At 43.9% G+C, this 16296-nt stretch overlaps 1 protein-coding gene across 2 annotated transcripts; it reads left to right on the forward strand.

The window, feature by feature from the left end:
- Nucleotides 1-529: 529 nt before the first annotated feature.
- On the forward strand, nt 530-15926 carry arfgap2 (ADP-ribosylation factor GTPase activating protein 2). 2 transcript variants are annotated; one of them, XM_056278272.1, is made up of 17 exons: nt 530-615; nt 1306-1424; nt 2659-2731; nt 2996-3127; nt 4278-4361; nt 4573-4684; nt 4980-5036; nt 5512-5556; nt 7432-7484; nt 7843-7979; nt 8200-8331; nt 9200-9325; nt 11323-11463; nt 11632-11758; nt 12088-12178; nt 12461-12582; nt 13289-15926. In XM_056278272.1, exons 1-17 carry the CDS (start codon nt 544-546, stop codon nt 13307-13309), a joined length of 1644 nt encoding a protein of 547 aa, XP_056134247.1. In that variant the 5' UTR covers nt 530-543; the 3' UTR covers nt 13310-15926. The 2 variants fall into 2 exon arrangements, with proteins under 2 accessions (XP_056134247.1, XP_056134249.1); XM_056278274.1 differs by lacking the exon at nt 5512-5556.
- The last annotated feature ends 370 nt before the right edge of the window (nt 15927-16296 follow it).

Here is a 16296-nt window from a genome sequence, read left to right on the forward strand (position 1 = left end):
ATAGCCCACACGTATTACCCACTTTATAGTTTGTTTTTTTCAATATACTGTAAGATGTCTACAGCTCGGCTTTACGTGTATACCGTCGACCTATAGGTGTCGCTGTGGTTCGTGAGCTATAGTACACCTGGGTAGTCGGGGGAGAAGAAGAGGGAAGCGGGGATGACAGGAAATAAAGAGCTAGCGAGTTACAAACGGAACGAAGTGTCATTATACAACAATACGAACATTACGTGTACCTTATAGTGTAACACTTTCTTTTATAGATCTTCCCGACGGTTTGTTTACAGCCCCTTTTGTGTTAGCATTGAGGTTGTTTTTAATCACACACAAAAAAAATCCTGGCCAATTTTAGAACAACATTTAATGGTACTACGTTGTGCTAACTATTGTGCGTACAGTTATAAATATTTACAAAACAATGTTTAAGATAAAAAAAATGTTTTGCAGTATGGTCAGCGGAAGCATATTTTAGCGTCGTGACGTGAGGGCTTATCGCGACCCGTAGTGACGTCAGCGTATGGCAATCGTCAAAGTGGCAAGATGGCTACCGAACTAAACAAAACTCAAATCCTGGCCATTTTCAAAAGATTAAGATCCATTCCTACGAACAAGGTAACGCTCATGAACACACAACCAGGTGATGCTGCTGTTGCGTTAATGGTGTTTGTCGTCATTAGTGTGTTTTTTCCTCTCCGCGGCGCAGTATAAATAACGCGTTAGCTTAGCGCGTTAGCTTAGCGCAGAAGCCAGCTCGGCCCGTGCAGGGTAAGCTAACAGTAGCTGTCACCAACGGTAGCTAGCCGAAGCTAACAGAAGCTAGCAGTAGCTCCAACATTAAGGCCACGTATGCGGTCCGTGTCCAGCTGAATCTTCCTGGGTGGTTAAGCGTCACTTTAAACGGCGAGGTTGTTGGCCGACACAAGGACGTCGCTTCGGCTACGTTGACCTGATTTGTGAGATATAACTGGTGTAACTGCAACAAGCGTAATTCAGTTCCGCTTTTGGATTTGATGGCACTAATGTCAGCATTAACAGCCACCCGCGGTGTCCTCTCTTGTCAAACTCATTTTGTGATTAAAGCAAACGTTACATTTGTCGTGCGCACACGGTGTAATATTGGGCTGAATCTTCTTTAATTCCATGTTATTGGAGCTCGCTACTATCTGCTCTGTTTTACTTAAACGCCAAGTGGAAGGTGGATCAGTTGTAAACCAGATGCTTAGTGCTCTCACATTTTATGACTTCACTCACCAGCCTCTAATCAGCCCCCGTATGAATGAACTATGTACTCTCTCTGCATAGGCCTGCTTCGACTGTGCAGCCAAAAACCCCAGCTGGGCAAGTATTTCACATGGCGTGTTCCTGTGCATCGATTGTTCAGGAATTCACCGTTCCCTGGGAGTCCACCTGAGCTTCATCCGGTAGGCGAGGGCAAAAATGCCACCTAGCACAAAAATGTTAATAGTTTTGTAGTCACTAAAGGTGAGTTTTAGCAAAAATAATCCTTTAAAAAACCCTTAAAGTTCAGTTAGATGTTTAAGACACTAAAGGTCTCTTTTACTTTGGTGTTAAAAACATACTGACAGGGCGTCCAGGTAGCGTGGCGGTCTATTCCGTTGCCTACCAACACGGGGGTCGCCGGTTCGAGTCTCCGTGTTACCTCCGGTTTGGTCGGGCGACCCTACAGACACAATTGGCCGTGTGTGCGGGTGGGAAGCCGGATGCGGGTATGTGTCCTGGTCGCTGCCCTAGCGCCTCCTTTGGTCGGTCGGGGAGGAGGAGGAACTGGGGGGAATAGCGTGATCCTCCCACGTTCTACGTCCCCCTGGTGAAACTCCTGACTACCAGGTGAAAAGAAGTGGCTGGCGACTCCACATGTATCGGAGGAAGATGTGGTAGTCTGCAGCCCTCTCCAGATCGGCAGAGGGGATAGAGCAGTGACCGGAAAGGCTCGAAAGAGTGGGGTAATTGGCCGAATCCAATTGGGGAGAAAAAAAAGGGGGGGGGGGGACAAAAACATACTGACAGCTGGTAGGGTTTTACATCCTGACATATGGATTACATGGACCTCACATACTGCACAGAGGATCGTTGAGCACCATATGTGCTATTGTTTCTGCAGAGGCAGGCAGTCACCAAGGGATGAAAGCTAGAATCCCGACCATTGTAATTTTCATTTAATTTACTGATACCTATGGAGATGCCATTAACTACAATGGTGTTTGACTAGTCTAAATCCCAGAGAGCCATTCAAAATGAAACATTTGGCAGTGCTGTTGTGTCAGCACCCACCGCTGCTGGTAAAGGTCTTGTACCAGCTTGTTCTGTCACATCTGTTTATTAGACACAACAACTTCACTTCAAACTCAGCGCTACCTGCCATCTTCCTCTTCATTTTTCTGCTATGACGAAGGTGTAAAACACTTTGAACTGTATACTTATTTTCTGGGGCATCCTACCAGACATTAACCATTCAAATGAAGAACTACAAAAGGTTATGATTTGGATGGTTGCTTGTTGTTGACATAAAATATGCCAGAAATAGATTGTCTGGATGTAAATCTTGAATATTGTAGCTTGACTGTATACCTAATTAAATAATTGGTTACAGTTAGACTGGAGAGTACTGACTTTTCCTCTTTCTGCTCCGCTCAGATCTACAGAGTTAGACTCCAACTGGAACTGGTTCCAGCTCAGATGTATGCAAGTTGGAGGCAATGCCAACGCTGTAAGTAATAACAGTAATCAATTTATAAAGCTATTCTACAACTTTTGACATATTGGTAAGGAATCCTCTTAAAAGTTTGCTAAAAAAAAAAAATCCACTATTGTGTTGTTGGACTTCAAGAAGCATCTCTCTGTCTTTCTATCACTCACTCTCTGTCTGTATGTTTCTCTCTGTTTGTCCTCTTTTCTCTGTCTCTCTTCCCTGTGTTTCTATCTTCTCCTCTCTTCTCTGATGCTCTTTCTCTGTTCTCTCCTGTCTGTGAAGACTGCCTTCTTTCGTCAACATGGCTGCTCAACAAATGACACGAATGCCAAGTATAACAGTCGCGCGGCCCAGATGTACCGGGACAAGATTCGACAGCTTGCCAACACTGCCTTGTCCAAATATGGCAATGATGTGAGTAGAATTAGCTTGTTAAAGATAAGCTAACGATTGTAGTATTTTCTTTGTCTGCCATGGTGATAAGGTCCATATAACAGCATCAACTAACTTCATTTCTCGTCATCCCTGTATTTTACCAAATAAACCACAAAGCTAATGAGGATGCAGCTGGTTTCAGATCAGGCTGCTGGTACTATAAACAACTCCTCAGCAAAACTGTCTCTTTTGCTGTCTCTTTTAGGGTGGGCAGGCGATGAGTTATGCTATCGTGCATTTGTTGTGCACTTTTATGTATTTAAATATGTGGGTTGCTGAAGCGTCTTGTGTTGTAGGCTGAAAGGTACAGGCTACCGATTCCTGTATGCGTGACAAACCCCAGATAGGCCCCTCCCCGCGGTTTTGACCGGACTTCACTTGTGGAGTTGGTGTAACCTGGGCAGCACTAAGCTGGCTAAAGCCTAATGGGACCGTGGACTGGCGGTTATAAAAATCCCACACATCTCTGGTTCGTAAGTGCCTAACAAGTGGGCAGTCCGGACTCCCAATCCGACCATCACTTGGGTGCAACCTGTGGCGGATCCCATCGTCTTCACTTTTGTGTTGCCATGGAACTAGATCCTCCCAGGCCAAGCAGTGTGGACGAGTGTCGTGACCTGATCACCACTTGAATCAAGGCTTTAGCGAATGGCTCTGAGAGTTTGTCAAGGACCGTGCAACGATTTAAATATGTATTCGTGTTTTTATTTTATTTTTGTTCATATTTGTTGTGTGAAGCACACTGAGCTTAAATTGTATGAAATGTACAACGTAAATAAAATTTGACTTGACTTTTATGTCCATTTATAGCTCTTAAATTACATATGATGCTCACGAATGCCTGTCTACCATCATACCTCATGAGTGCCAAAAATAGAAGCGACCCGAATTTGATTATTGCTTTAGACTACTCTTTTATATATATATATATATATATATAGATATATATATATCTATATATATATATATAGATATATATAGATAGATAGATAGATAGACTATAGATGTATAGTCACTCTTCTCTATAGATCTCCATGTCTAGCACCACTTAAGTATTGTAGGCCCATTTAAAGGAAGCAATGTTGATGTCTGAAAATGCCACTAGCATCTCCTGCTGTTTTTATTCTAGCTGTGGATTGACTGTTCTAGTGGAGGAACTCCAGCTGCAGCCTCCGAGGAGAAAGAGGCAGACTTCTTTGCAGAACACACACAGGTTTATCACCAGTGCACTTCTATTTAAACAATAGTTGGATATGTAGACTGGGAGAAGTATTTACTCTCTCAGTTCAAGGAATAGCTGGACTTGTGTTAGTTGCATCACCTTTGTCTGTGATATGGACACAAATCCAACGAGAAGCCTTAAATTACTGCAGTAAACGAGCTACAGTTCACCGTTAGGTTTGTTCCTATCTTAATGTTGACAGGCTGACAATGACTGGAGCATGACAGCCTCCACCCAGTCACAACAGAACGGAGCTTCTGTCAACCCACAGCTGATAGAGGTGACTACCAAAGCCCAGGATGCTGCCAACAGCCGTAAGTTGCCGACAGAAAGGCCCCCACAACACGGTACAACATGTTCTCCATATGCTTGTGAGCATGTCACTGATGGGATTGATTTGTGCTGTCCGCCAAGTGAATTTGCCAGGGTCGGCTATAATGACACATGGCAGTTGCTGCACTGTTTATTTCTTGAATACATACGTGTTCAGGTCTGAGAAAGGAATTGGAAAACCGGCAGCAATGCTCAACTGATGTTGGATTTATCCGATTAAACAGTTATGTGGTTTATCGTTTGATTCTCTCTTGTGGTCTGCCGTGTTTTTTCCAGAACCTGAAGAAGGACCAAGTATTGAAGGACTGAGTACGTCCCCTAAAGCCACCCTGGGTGAGTGTCATGAGTCTGCTTTCAGACACATGTACAGTTTTAATCAGTACATTCACACTCGATCTAGTGTATTATTATGAAGTATACACTTTTTACCAGAGTACCGTTCTAATAGACATGATGGTTCTCCTTTGTGCATAAACATGGCTGCTCCTAGCTGTTAAGCTTCACCCAGCTGATCATTAATAGACAGACATGTTCCTGTGTCTACAACCACAAACACCTCGAGACAAAAAACAAATGATTGTTTAACAGAGTATAGCTCTCTCTTTCCCTCCAAACTGCTGGAGACTGTTTACCTCTCTTTCTTGGCACTGTTCTTATTGAATTTTCCATGTTATTCATATCCTTTTAGTTTTTAGTCAGAACAATATAGATTACAAGGTTAAAACATATTGTTAGAATTCTAAACCCACCAAGAACCTTGATGGAAGGAGTCATTCTTCTGAGTGATGGGATTTCTCCTGGCTTGCAGAGGACTCCATGTGTTTGTCTTCGCACAAGTCCTGGATACCCAGCGGTGATTATCAGCTGCTCAGATGTGGTTTGATTGCTGGCTGGTTGTGTCTCTCAGGCATGGGCTGGTGCTTTAACGAGCATTTTCTGACAAAATATCTCTAAACTAACACTTGTGGACGATGCCGTTGCATTTTCAGGCTAGGAAAAGGAAAAGCAACGTCACCACATTGTATCAAAGTATCAGACCAAGAAAAGTCCTATAAGGTAATCCTTGTACTGATCTGTAAAATGGCTGAGCAGGTTCTCAAGCTCTAAAATTCTTTTAGAGCTAAAATTCGAAATTTCTAAATTTAATAACATTAGTTAAATTAATAATATAAAATTAATAATGTTAATAACAATAATATAATTATAATACAATTATAATATAAAATGAAATATTAAATGTTATATATAATATATAAAAATATGTATAAATATAAAATAAATATAAAATATAATTATATTATAAAATATAATAATCGATTAATATTAATTAAAATTATAAATTTAATAATAAAATTATTTAAGAGCTTGTACATATAAAGCATTTAAGACTAAGCAGCAGCTTTGCTTTCGCTCGCTAAGTATGACAGAAAGCAGTGTTGCTGCATGTGCCGGTGTCCTGAAAGTTAACCTTCTTAAAGCAGTTCAATAGTTTATTCAAAGCATCTTAAAGCAGTTCAATAGTTTATTCAAAGCATCTTTTACTTAAATTTTCAGTTTATCTTTATAAATGATGAAGACAGAAGAGACGCTTTATTATTTGTCATGTATATAAACTTAGCACAAAAAGTAAGGAAATGTGTGTTTGGTAGATTATTTCTTTGTTGTAACAATGCTTCTTGGCAGTAAATCTTATATCAGGCAGCTGATTGTCAGCACCTGGGGTACCAGAAGCTCAAAAGAAGTCAATAGCAACAGCAAAATAAGCTGTTTGGCTTTGGCAGAGAAGATTTGGCAAATTTTTCATGGGCGCAACCCACATGCTCATCCCAAAATGCATGATCCTTACAAATGTGGCACCATTTAAAAGGGATATAAACAGGCTTTCCAATGGTATAAGATTTATTGCCAAGAAGCATTGTTACAACAAAGACATAATCTACCAAACACAAATTTCTTTACTTTTTGTGCTTAGTATACATACACCGAAATTTGTTTTCTGCATTTAACCCATCCTATGCTAGCAGCAGTGGGCAGCTGCAGTACCCAGGGACCAACTCTAGTTCTTCTTTCCATTGCCTTGCTCAGGGGCACAGACAGGAGTATTAACCCCAACGTGCATGTCTTTGATGGTGAGAGGAAACCGGAGCACCTGGAGGAAACCCACGCAGACACGGGGAGAACATGCAAACTCCGCACAGAAAGGGCCTGGGATGGCCTGGGGTTCGAACCCAGGACCTTCTTGCTGTGAGGCAACAGTGCTAACCACTGGGCCACCGTGCCGTTGTATCGCATAGCTACAAATTCTTCTGTCTTGATGATGAGGGTAGTTTTCCTGATGAAACAGCCTGAACGGTACTGGTTTCAGAGCCTGATAGTTCTGGTCCGACAGTCACGTTAGAGTTGCCACGCGCTAATCGGCTCTACTGCAAGGGAATGCTGTGATGCATCTGCTTCCGTGTCCTCACCCAGCTGTCCCTTCTGTTTTCTCCTCTAACCCCTGTTTCTACATCAGGACCCTCATCAGTCGCACCTGTTTCCTTTGTCCTCAAGGCTGCGTGTCACAAATTGAATTTGGCTTTTAAATGACTCGCCTGTTTAAACAATGGCTAAACTGAAAAACCTGTGCTGCAGTTTACTTGGTACAAGTGCGTATTGGATGTGACGTTTCCTGTGACCGCAAATGCTCAAGTGTAAGTTACTGGATAATTATTAGTGTTTGTTCTCACAGATGTGAAGCCATCTATCATTGGGAAGAAGAAGCCCATGGCTGCTAAAAAAGGGGTAAATACTCTTTTTTTCATTTCATACTTGCAGGCATGGCTGCTGTAGACTGTTGTAGGCCTGCAGCAGGTTTCTGTCTGAAAGAGAGGGAAAATCAACATGTTGCAGAGATGCTTGGTTTAACTCTGTCACACGAGGATATTGGGAAAATGGTGTGTAGGTCTAGAAATTTGGTGCAAATGAGGAAAAATTCAAAATGGAAATGCACTTGAACCAGTTTTGCAGACAGACCCTCTATCAGAAGATGTCTTCCAGAACTAGTTTCTGTTGGCTTTTGTTTAGGTCAGTAAGATGTTGTTTGTTTTTTATTATCTTTTTTTTTTTTCACTCACCCCTCGCCTGTCCACCTGTCCCTCAGCTTGGCACTAAAAAAGGTCTGGGTGCCCAGAAGGTGAGCAGTAAGAACTTCTCCGAGGTGGAGAAACAGGCCCAGGTGGCTGAGAAGCTGAGGGAAGAACAAGCTGCTGAAGTCAAGAAACAAGCCGAGGAGTCCATGTAAGTCACACCGCCGTCCTGACTAAGTCCATGTCTTCTTCCAGAGAAAGTAGATCCACTGTAAATGGAGATTTTTTAGTGTAGCTGTATGTAAAGTTAAATAGTATTGTGATTAACTAGTCCATATTTTGATGTTCTATAAAGTTAAGCGCTTTAGAAGAAATGTGAAAGTAATACCAGTCAGTTATAAAGATGTGACTGTAATGTTGGGATCTCACAGTGTGGCTTCCATGCGACTGGCCTACAAAGAGCTGGAGATTGACAGGAAGCTGGAGGAGAGGAAGATCCAGAGCATGGAGGGCAAGAAGCGGGAGCAGGCCGAGAGACTGGGCATGGGCTTTGGGAACAGGAGGTGACAGCACAACTACGACATCAATGTGAAAGCCTTGTTCAGGGACTGCAAGGCTGTCTGAGTGAAATAAAAATTTAAATATATAAGTGTAACATTTATGGAACAAAAAGATCCCGTAAAATCAGTTGATTTTTTTTTAGGGTTTTTTCTGTCGAGGTAAACTTTTCTATACCATGTTTTCCAAATGGAAGAGTTCAAACATGCATTTATAAAAAAAAAAAAAACAACAACAAAGACGGCGGCCGGGTAGCATAGCGGTCTATTCCGTTACCTACCAACACGGGGATCGCCGGTTCGAATCCCCGTGTTGCCTCCGGCTTGGTAGGGCGTCCATACAGACACAACTGACTGTCTGCGGGTGGGAAGCCGGATGTGGGTATATGTCCTGGTTGCTGCACTAGCGCCTCCTCTGGTCAGTCGGGGCGCCTGTTTGGGGGGGAGGGGGAACAGCGTGATCCTCCCACGCGCTACATCCCCCCTGGTGAAACTCCTCAGCTCCAGGTGAAAAGAAGGGGCTGATGACTCCACATTCATCAGAGGAGGCATGTGGTAGTCTGCAGCCCTCCCCGGATAAGCAGAGGGGATGGACCAGCGACCGGAATGGCTCGAAAGGGTGGGGTAATTGGCCAAGTACAATTATGGAATAAAAAGGGGGAAATACGGACACAAAGGCAGCATCTACCACAGTGGTACAGTATGCAGGAGAACACAGCTGGATCTCAAGTCATGCGTTTTGCCACAGAGACGGTGAGACTGATAGCTTGAAATGTCATGTTGCACAACATCAGATCAGTGGTCACTTACCTGATCACACCTGTAAGGACAGGTTCAAATTGAATCGTGTGTGTGTGTGTGTTTCCTATCCCAGTGCCGTGTCTCACTCTGTGATGTCAGAGATGCAGTTGATCGAGCAGGAGACTCCAGTAGGGGCTAAATGTTGTCGCTCCAAACTGGACATGTTCGACGAGCCTGGCTTCACGTCTGGACCCCCCAAGTATGAAGCACACTTTATCCCTTCTCTTTTTTGCCACTTCCCAACACTCTCTGGTGTTTGATTTATAATACATTAGTGCACTTAGTGTAAGTACACAGCAGGTAGATCAAAATACATTACAGTCGTTTAGCCAATGCTTTTATCCAAAGCGACTTACAAGAAGTGCATTTAACATAGGAAATCAGGAGAACTACTAGTCATCAGAGGTCATAAGTGCATCTCCTCTCTAAGCAAGCATCTAAGAGCAAAACCAGTGCTAAAGTAAAAGCGCAAGAAAGAGAGTGCAGGTCACACCCTGGCCACTTAACACCCAATTTGCCAAAGAGCTAAAATGAAAGTAGGCCTATTGCCCAGAAACTGGTCACATATGTCTATCAAACCTCTCACAAAACTTAAAACTGCAAACAGCAAGTTACCAAGGAATATATTTATAAGCTAAAAGGATAACTAAGTCAAAACAGCAAGGCAACAAGAAATATTTAAGGACACACTAGGTGAAAAAAAAAAGCTACAGCTAGAAAAAGATCCCACTAGTTCCCACTAGGAACCAGCAGCAGATCTATAGAGAAAAGGACTAATAGTCAAGGAGCTGGAATAAGACTAATAGCAACTCGTTAAGCAAGAAATAGCGACATAAGTAATAATAGTAGAGGAGTCAAGTGACAAATTTGTTGAACAGTGCCATAAATCTATGAGTCATCGGCACTACAGTTTTAGATTGAAATGAAAACCTGCAAACATATTCACCCTTTGCACATGACGTCACGTCCCACTCGCGGGGAATATGAACGCCATGACGGACAGCAGAAGACTTGGACGTATATCTTTATATTTTAACCAAAAATTATGCATTTTTAATTTAATTAACACATTTCATATGAAGAGGGAAGTATTTTTGCTCATAAGAACAATAAAAGTCTGAGATTTATGTGATATTTTTTAAGTGTTACCTTACGTGAATATGAGAAATGGTCAGAGTGGACATGAGAAAATGATTGTAATTTAACAAAAGCAGCTAAAAATATACAAATTGTATATTTAATATTTAATTGTATTTTGCTTCATGCTAACCAGTACACTTGAATCAGTGGCTTCAGACACTGAAAACATTACTGACAATTTTATTATGCCCCCTTGTCCCCTTTGAATGTTGTGGACTCAAACTTAACACTTTCTATGGAATGACCCAAATGCTAGCTAGCTGGCAAGACTGTGTAACCTACTATGAAATGACAAGGAAAGTATGAGCTGCTTTTGGTTACAGTCGATTTGCGTTTTGATGGCATCCTAGGGGAAACAGGTTAAAAACATACACAGCTGGCTAGCTATGTCTTACCTTTGCCATTATGAGGTACATCCTCCTGCTGTGAGCGTAGCACTGCGATTCTGTAACCAAGCTAGCTACAAAGAACTGGTAAGCATCTAGACTTTTGTATGCTTTTAGGTCAGCACCTGTGTATGGGGACACTCCGATGGTAACATAGTAGTACAGTGGTACTCGTGTGGAGTGAACTCAAGCAGACTGGACGATTTTGCTAGATCCGTGAACACATCGGTAGGAAGAAGGTACGGGTCGGTAGCTAACCCTGCTATCGCTAGCTTCTCCACATATCGCTTTGTGCCGTCCTACAAGGTGACTCACTTCACAGGACAACTCCACAACATTACTCTGACTATTGGTAGCCATCACTTAAATTTAAATTATAATAGCTATAGCGTCGCAATATTTTGTTTGTTTTTGTTGTTCGCTTTTGAATTTCCCGGTCTATCACTTCCTGCCATCCGTCATGGCGCAGTCTCCCTCGTCACGTGATAATTGTGACGTGTCTGCAAAGGGTGAATAACTGGAGGAAGCCAGTGTGGACACATCACTGTAGCTGTAAAATTTAACATTAATAAACTGCAAGGGTTCAACGTAACTGTAATTGTCCCTGCCAGACCTCCATCTTGGCCACCCGGAAAAAGTAAGCAGCACTGTGGTCCTGTTGGGTTTGCAGGTACAAAGACAACCCATTCTCTGTGGGAGATACTTTTGGCTCACGGTGGGACATGGATGGAGGAAGCGCCTCCTGGGCCCTGGAGAAGGAGGAGCCCAAAGAGGAAGTCACCATTTCTAGTATACAGCCAATAGGAGAGAGGTATGTCCACACACATGTAGATGCAGCCACACATAAAATCAGATGCACACAGAAAAAAAACACCACAGTGTTGGCCTCCGTGTGTTTGTATAATAGAGGCAGACATACTTTGTCCAGACTGACCAGTACTGACGAGTGGTGTTGATCACTTGTTGTGCTGTGATTCAGGCTTCCCAGCAGAAGGAAGGTGGAGGCTTCAGCGCCGGTGGCAGAATCCAGCGAGGCCAGGCAGAAGTTTGCCAATGCCAAAGCTATCTCCTCAGACATGTTCTTCGGGCGGGAGAGCAACGCTGAGGTGAACATCTACTTCAGTACCAAGCAAAGCTTCTGGTTCAAGCCTCAATTTAAGTGATGAGCACTGTCTACTGATCAAAAAGTCACTGTGATGTCATGCCCCATCATTTAATGTTAGTACTGGGATCAAGTTCCAACTTAACCTCAGTCATCAGTTATGAAACATGATGTCCAACATCTCCTTCTGGTGGCTGGAAATGGTATTACTGATTATAGTAGTAGACGTAAATTGCAGCAGCACAGGTGTGAAGTAGTGAGAGAATTCTAGCTCTAACAGACAAGGCCCATTACTGAGTATTGTTGTGACCAAGTTGCTGCTTCGTCTCTTAGTACGAAGCTAAGACCCGCCTGGAGAGCATGTCGTCCAGCACCTCCATCAGCTCAGCGGACCTCTTTGGGGACGGCAATGATCGCTCAGCTGGTAAGACTGTGTGTGTATGTAAATAGATTCATCTCAAGTTCAGTAGCAGGAACTTATGTGCTTTGTGTCTGTCGGCAGACACAGGAATTCTGTTTTGTACAGAAAAACTTAATTTCCTGCTTTTATTTTACCTTTACTGTCTGACACACGGCAGTGACATTTGTTTGCCTGTAAATATTTGTTCTTTTTGATTCACGTCCTTACGCGTCTTTACCCACGTTCAGCTCCTGTCTGATTTGAAATACTTTTGTTTGACTGACTAACTGATCTCTTCCTCTCCAGGAGCGTCGGGCTTTGAAAGTGTGTTGCCCTCTGGCCCGGACATTGCCCAGTTCAAACAGGGAGTAAAGACTGTAGCGGGCAAGATGGCCGTCCTGGCCAATGGTGTGATGAACACCATCCAGGTAAGAGTGGGGCGGAGCTATGCTCTCATTTTCTGAACCCTCAAAGCTGTTCAGATTTAGATTGAGAAGTAAATCAAGTGACTCGTGTCATGTTATACTTAAGCAATCTCTGATCAAAAATGTGTCTGGGTAGCGTAGCGGTCTATTCCGTTGACTACCAACACGGGGATCGCCGGTTCAAATCCCTGTGTTACCTCCGGCTTGGTCGGGCGTCCCTACAGACACAATTGTCCGTGTCTGCGGGAGGGAAGCCAGATGTGGGTAAGTGTCCTGGTCACTGCACTAGCGCCTCCTCTGGTCGGTCAGGGCACCTGTTCAGGGTGGAGGGGGAACTGGGGGGGAATAGCGAGATCCTCCCATGCGCTACGTCCCCCTGGTGAAACTCCTCACTGTCAGGTGAAAAGAAGCGGCTGGTGACTCCACATGTATCGGAGGAGACATGTGGTAGTCTGCAGCCCTCCCCGGATCAGCAGAGGGGGTGGAGCAGCGACCGGGACAGCTCAGAAGAGTGGGATACTTGGCCAAGTACAACTGGGGAGAAAAAGGGGGGGGGATTGTCTAGCCACAACTTTCAGTTGTAAGAAATGAAAAATAAATGCCCTCAAAGTGAATTAGAAAATTCAAATGGAAGCCAGTTTTAGGTTTTCCACACTGTCAGAAGAACGCAAAGACATCTACTACCAACGCTGTCGTCTGTTTTGTCCAGGATCGCTACGGTTCCTACTGACCACAGCTCTGGGTTGCTTCTGCCTGTGGGAAGACATGCTGACGGATTGTGCAGATCACACCGGTCTCCTGATTGACAGCTGTGTTGGACAGGAAGAGGCAAGACTTGAGACAGGAAGAGGAGAAGACGGCGTGGGGCAGGCTGTCCACCACCACCCCTCTGCCTTTCCACCTTTAGAAACATTTTTACAGGAGGGACAGGATTTTGTTTTTCTCGTTTTGGTTAGCCGATTCTTTTTTTTTTCTTTTTTAATTTTCATAAAGGAAAACGATCAGAGGGTTTAGTCTTTCCTAAACCGAGAACTTTTTGGTCTTAGATTTCAAAATTATTACTGTCAGAGTTAATTTTACACTATTTTATTCCTTACACATGAATCAAAGTATTGTTTTGGTTCATATCATCAAATATTAATGTTTTACTATGTATGGTTTGGAGAAGCAGTATATATTTTTTAATTTGAGTTGTGTTTCCTTGACATGAACCTCGAGCGCCAGGAGACTGACGTGGTTTCTCTGTGTTAAGACTGAAGCACTTCTGGATACAGTATTGTCTCCTGACCTTTGGAGAAGAACGGGGGGAGAACCTCTCGTTCCTCTTGTTCTTCTAGAAGCATGAACCAGTCGACCGGTTTTAACTCCTCGGTTCCGGAAAGGTTGTTAAATCTTTCTTTTGCCTTCCCCTTCGTCCACTCTCATAGATCCATTCGTTGGGTGGAAAAAAAAATGCTGAGGCAGCATCTCAGGTTTTGCATCCGCTTGAGGTGATGAACCCGAGTCCTCGTCGTCACACGGTTTGTCTTTGCAACACTGGCTATGGAACCCTTTTAAGTCTCGCCGTTTGGCAGAAAAAGGCAATAGACAGCCCGTATATTACGGTCCTAACCGGCCTGTTTCCCTGCAGTAGAACACAAAACACGACGCCCCATCTTATCCTGTGACTTACCGAGATAACGTGATATAAAGACAAAAGTATTTTTCCATTTGGCAGATGTGGTTGTGTGGTTTCAGCAGGCGCAGCTCGCACCCTCAACTTTCAGACAAACAGGAACCCGTCGCGTTGCACTGCACCCGAGCTGAACGTTTCTCGTGGTGTCTTCCAGACCGATGTGACATTCAGACCCACCCGTTTGTTCAGAGAAGCGTTAAGTTCACCCGAGTCATCTTCTGGAGGGCAGTGGAGTTAGGATAGACTGCCATCTTCTCCTTTCTGCCGCCATGCCCGTCTGTGCATTCCCCACCCAGGATCACCGGTCCAAAGTAACCCCATAGATTAAAACACAGAAAAGGACGAAACCTTCTGAAATGAACTATTTATTTGTAGGTTATGAAAAGAAACTTAATAGAAATGTTAATAAAGATTGAAATCCTTTGCCGTCATCTCCTCATTGACTTTGAGGCTCCCGTTGTATCTGACAACTGAAATGTGTCCCAAGTTTCATTCAAAACCCGTAATGAGTTCAAACAACACTTGAGAGTCATCTGGTAGAAAAATGTTTTAAAATATAAAAGTCGAGGAGTTGACATGCAGTTCCACAACTTTGACAATACAATTCAATTCTGTGGCGTCAACGTCATACTTAACAACGTGCAATCTTGTCCAGTAGTTTCTGGACGGGGACGGAAACATTTTGGGGAAAGTACTGAAACGGATAAAACCATTTGAGAACTCGCTTGAATGTAAGATCTGTATATTTTACCATCAAGGAGTCTAACGATCATCTTTTCAAATGCTTAACTTTTCAAAAGACTGGAAAAACACAAACGGAAGACTCGGGTTGCATCCATCCATCCGTTATCCAAGCCGCTTGTCCTGCTCTTGTCCTGGGTAAGACGCTAAACTGCACCTGCAGGCTGTAGAGGGGTGGCACCTTACCTCAGCAAGGGCCCTTTGGCGAAGGACGACGTCCCTACTGATAGATCTGGTCCTCCTGCGTGCCTGTATGGTACTTCCCATGGTGCCCAGTCCAGCCAACACGTTGGGATAGGAGAAGGGAACTCTGATTTCAAATCCACCTGCTGCCTTGTGGGTTGATGCCTCTTTAGGCGAAGGCTAGGAGAAGGTAACTCTGAATTCAAATCCCCGGGCACAGTCTACCCAGCTGTCAGTACCCGGTAAGGGTAAACCATGGCGGCTCCGCTCGCTCAACTCGGCAGCGGTTCCAGCAACCGGCAGCTCTTGTTTTGTCAACTCGGCGGCAGCTCTGGCAAGAAGCAACAGGATTCTTCTGCGGCCGTCTCAGCTATGCTGTGCCACCAAACAACCGATCGTCTTGCCAAGGGGCACTACAGAGCACCAAACAGTGTCGTCATCTAGGGTGCAGCCTCACATTTGAATATGGAGATAGTGAATCATTACTGTCTTTGTATTAAATTGTGTTTTACTCGTTTCAGGCGAAGGTGTGTGTATCCTGCTCTCAGGGTCACGGGGATGCTGGAGCCTATCCCAGTAGTCATTGGGCGGCAGGCGGGGAGACACCCTGGACAGGCCGCCAGGCCATCACACACACATTCACCCCTAGGGACAATTTAGTACGGCTGAGTCACCTGACCTACATGTCTTTGGACTGGGAGGAAACCCACACAGACACGGGGACAACATGCAAACTCCACACAGGGGACGACCCCCAAGGTTGGACTACCCAGGGGCTCGAACCCAGGACCTTCTTGCTGTGAGGCGACAAGCACTAACCACTGAGCCGCCATGCTGCCCACCTGTAATAATCAACTTGCCTAAATGTAGGGAATAAAGGTTATATCTCTGCAGACTTCTTAAATGTTTAGCGAACGGGTTGATTTGAAATATTGGATTCAATCAGGGTGGACTCGGGTTACAATTAAAGATAAAGCCAATTCAGAATTGTTTGATGAAAAAGTGCTTTTGTTTCTTGTGTCAAGTTACACCGTACACATGGACAGAGGAAGGAAATCCTACCTTTTATTTCCGTAAAACTCCTCACTGTCAGGTGAAAAGAAGCGGCTGGTGACTCG

The sequence above is a fragment of the Lampris incognitus genome, chromosome 4 (genome assembly GCF_029633865.1).
Source record: "Lampris incognitus isolate fLamInc1 chromosome 4, fLamInc1.hap2, whole genome shotgun sequence".
NCBI classification, from domain to species: Eukaryota; Metazoa; Chordata; class Actinopteri; order Lampriformes; family Lampridae; genus Lampris; species Lampris incognitus.

Excerpts from the sequence above, each read along its gene's own strand:
- arfgap2 (XM_056278272.1), top strand. The coding sequence starts at position 544 with ATGGCTACCGAACTAAACAAAACTCAAATCCTGGCCATTTTCAAAAGA. Across the intron at positions 5,037-5,511 it reads GTCCCCTAAAGCCACCCTGG|AGGACTCCATGTGTTTGTCT; the intron begins GTGAGTGTCATG and ends CCTGGCTTGCAG. Across the intron at positions 5,557-7,431 it reads CAAGTCCTGGATACCCAGCG|ATGTGAAGCCATCTATCATT; the intron begins GTGATTATCAGC and ends TTGTTCTCACAG.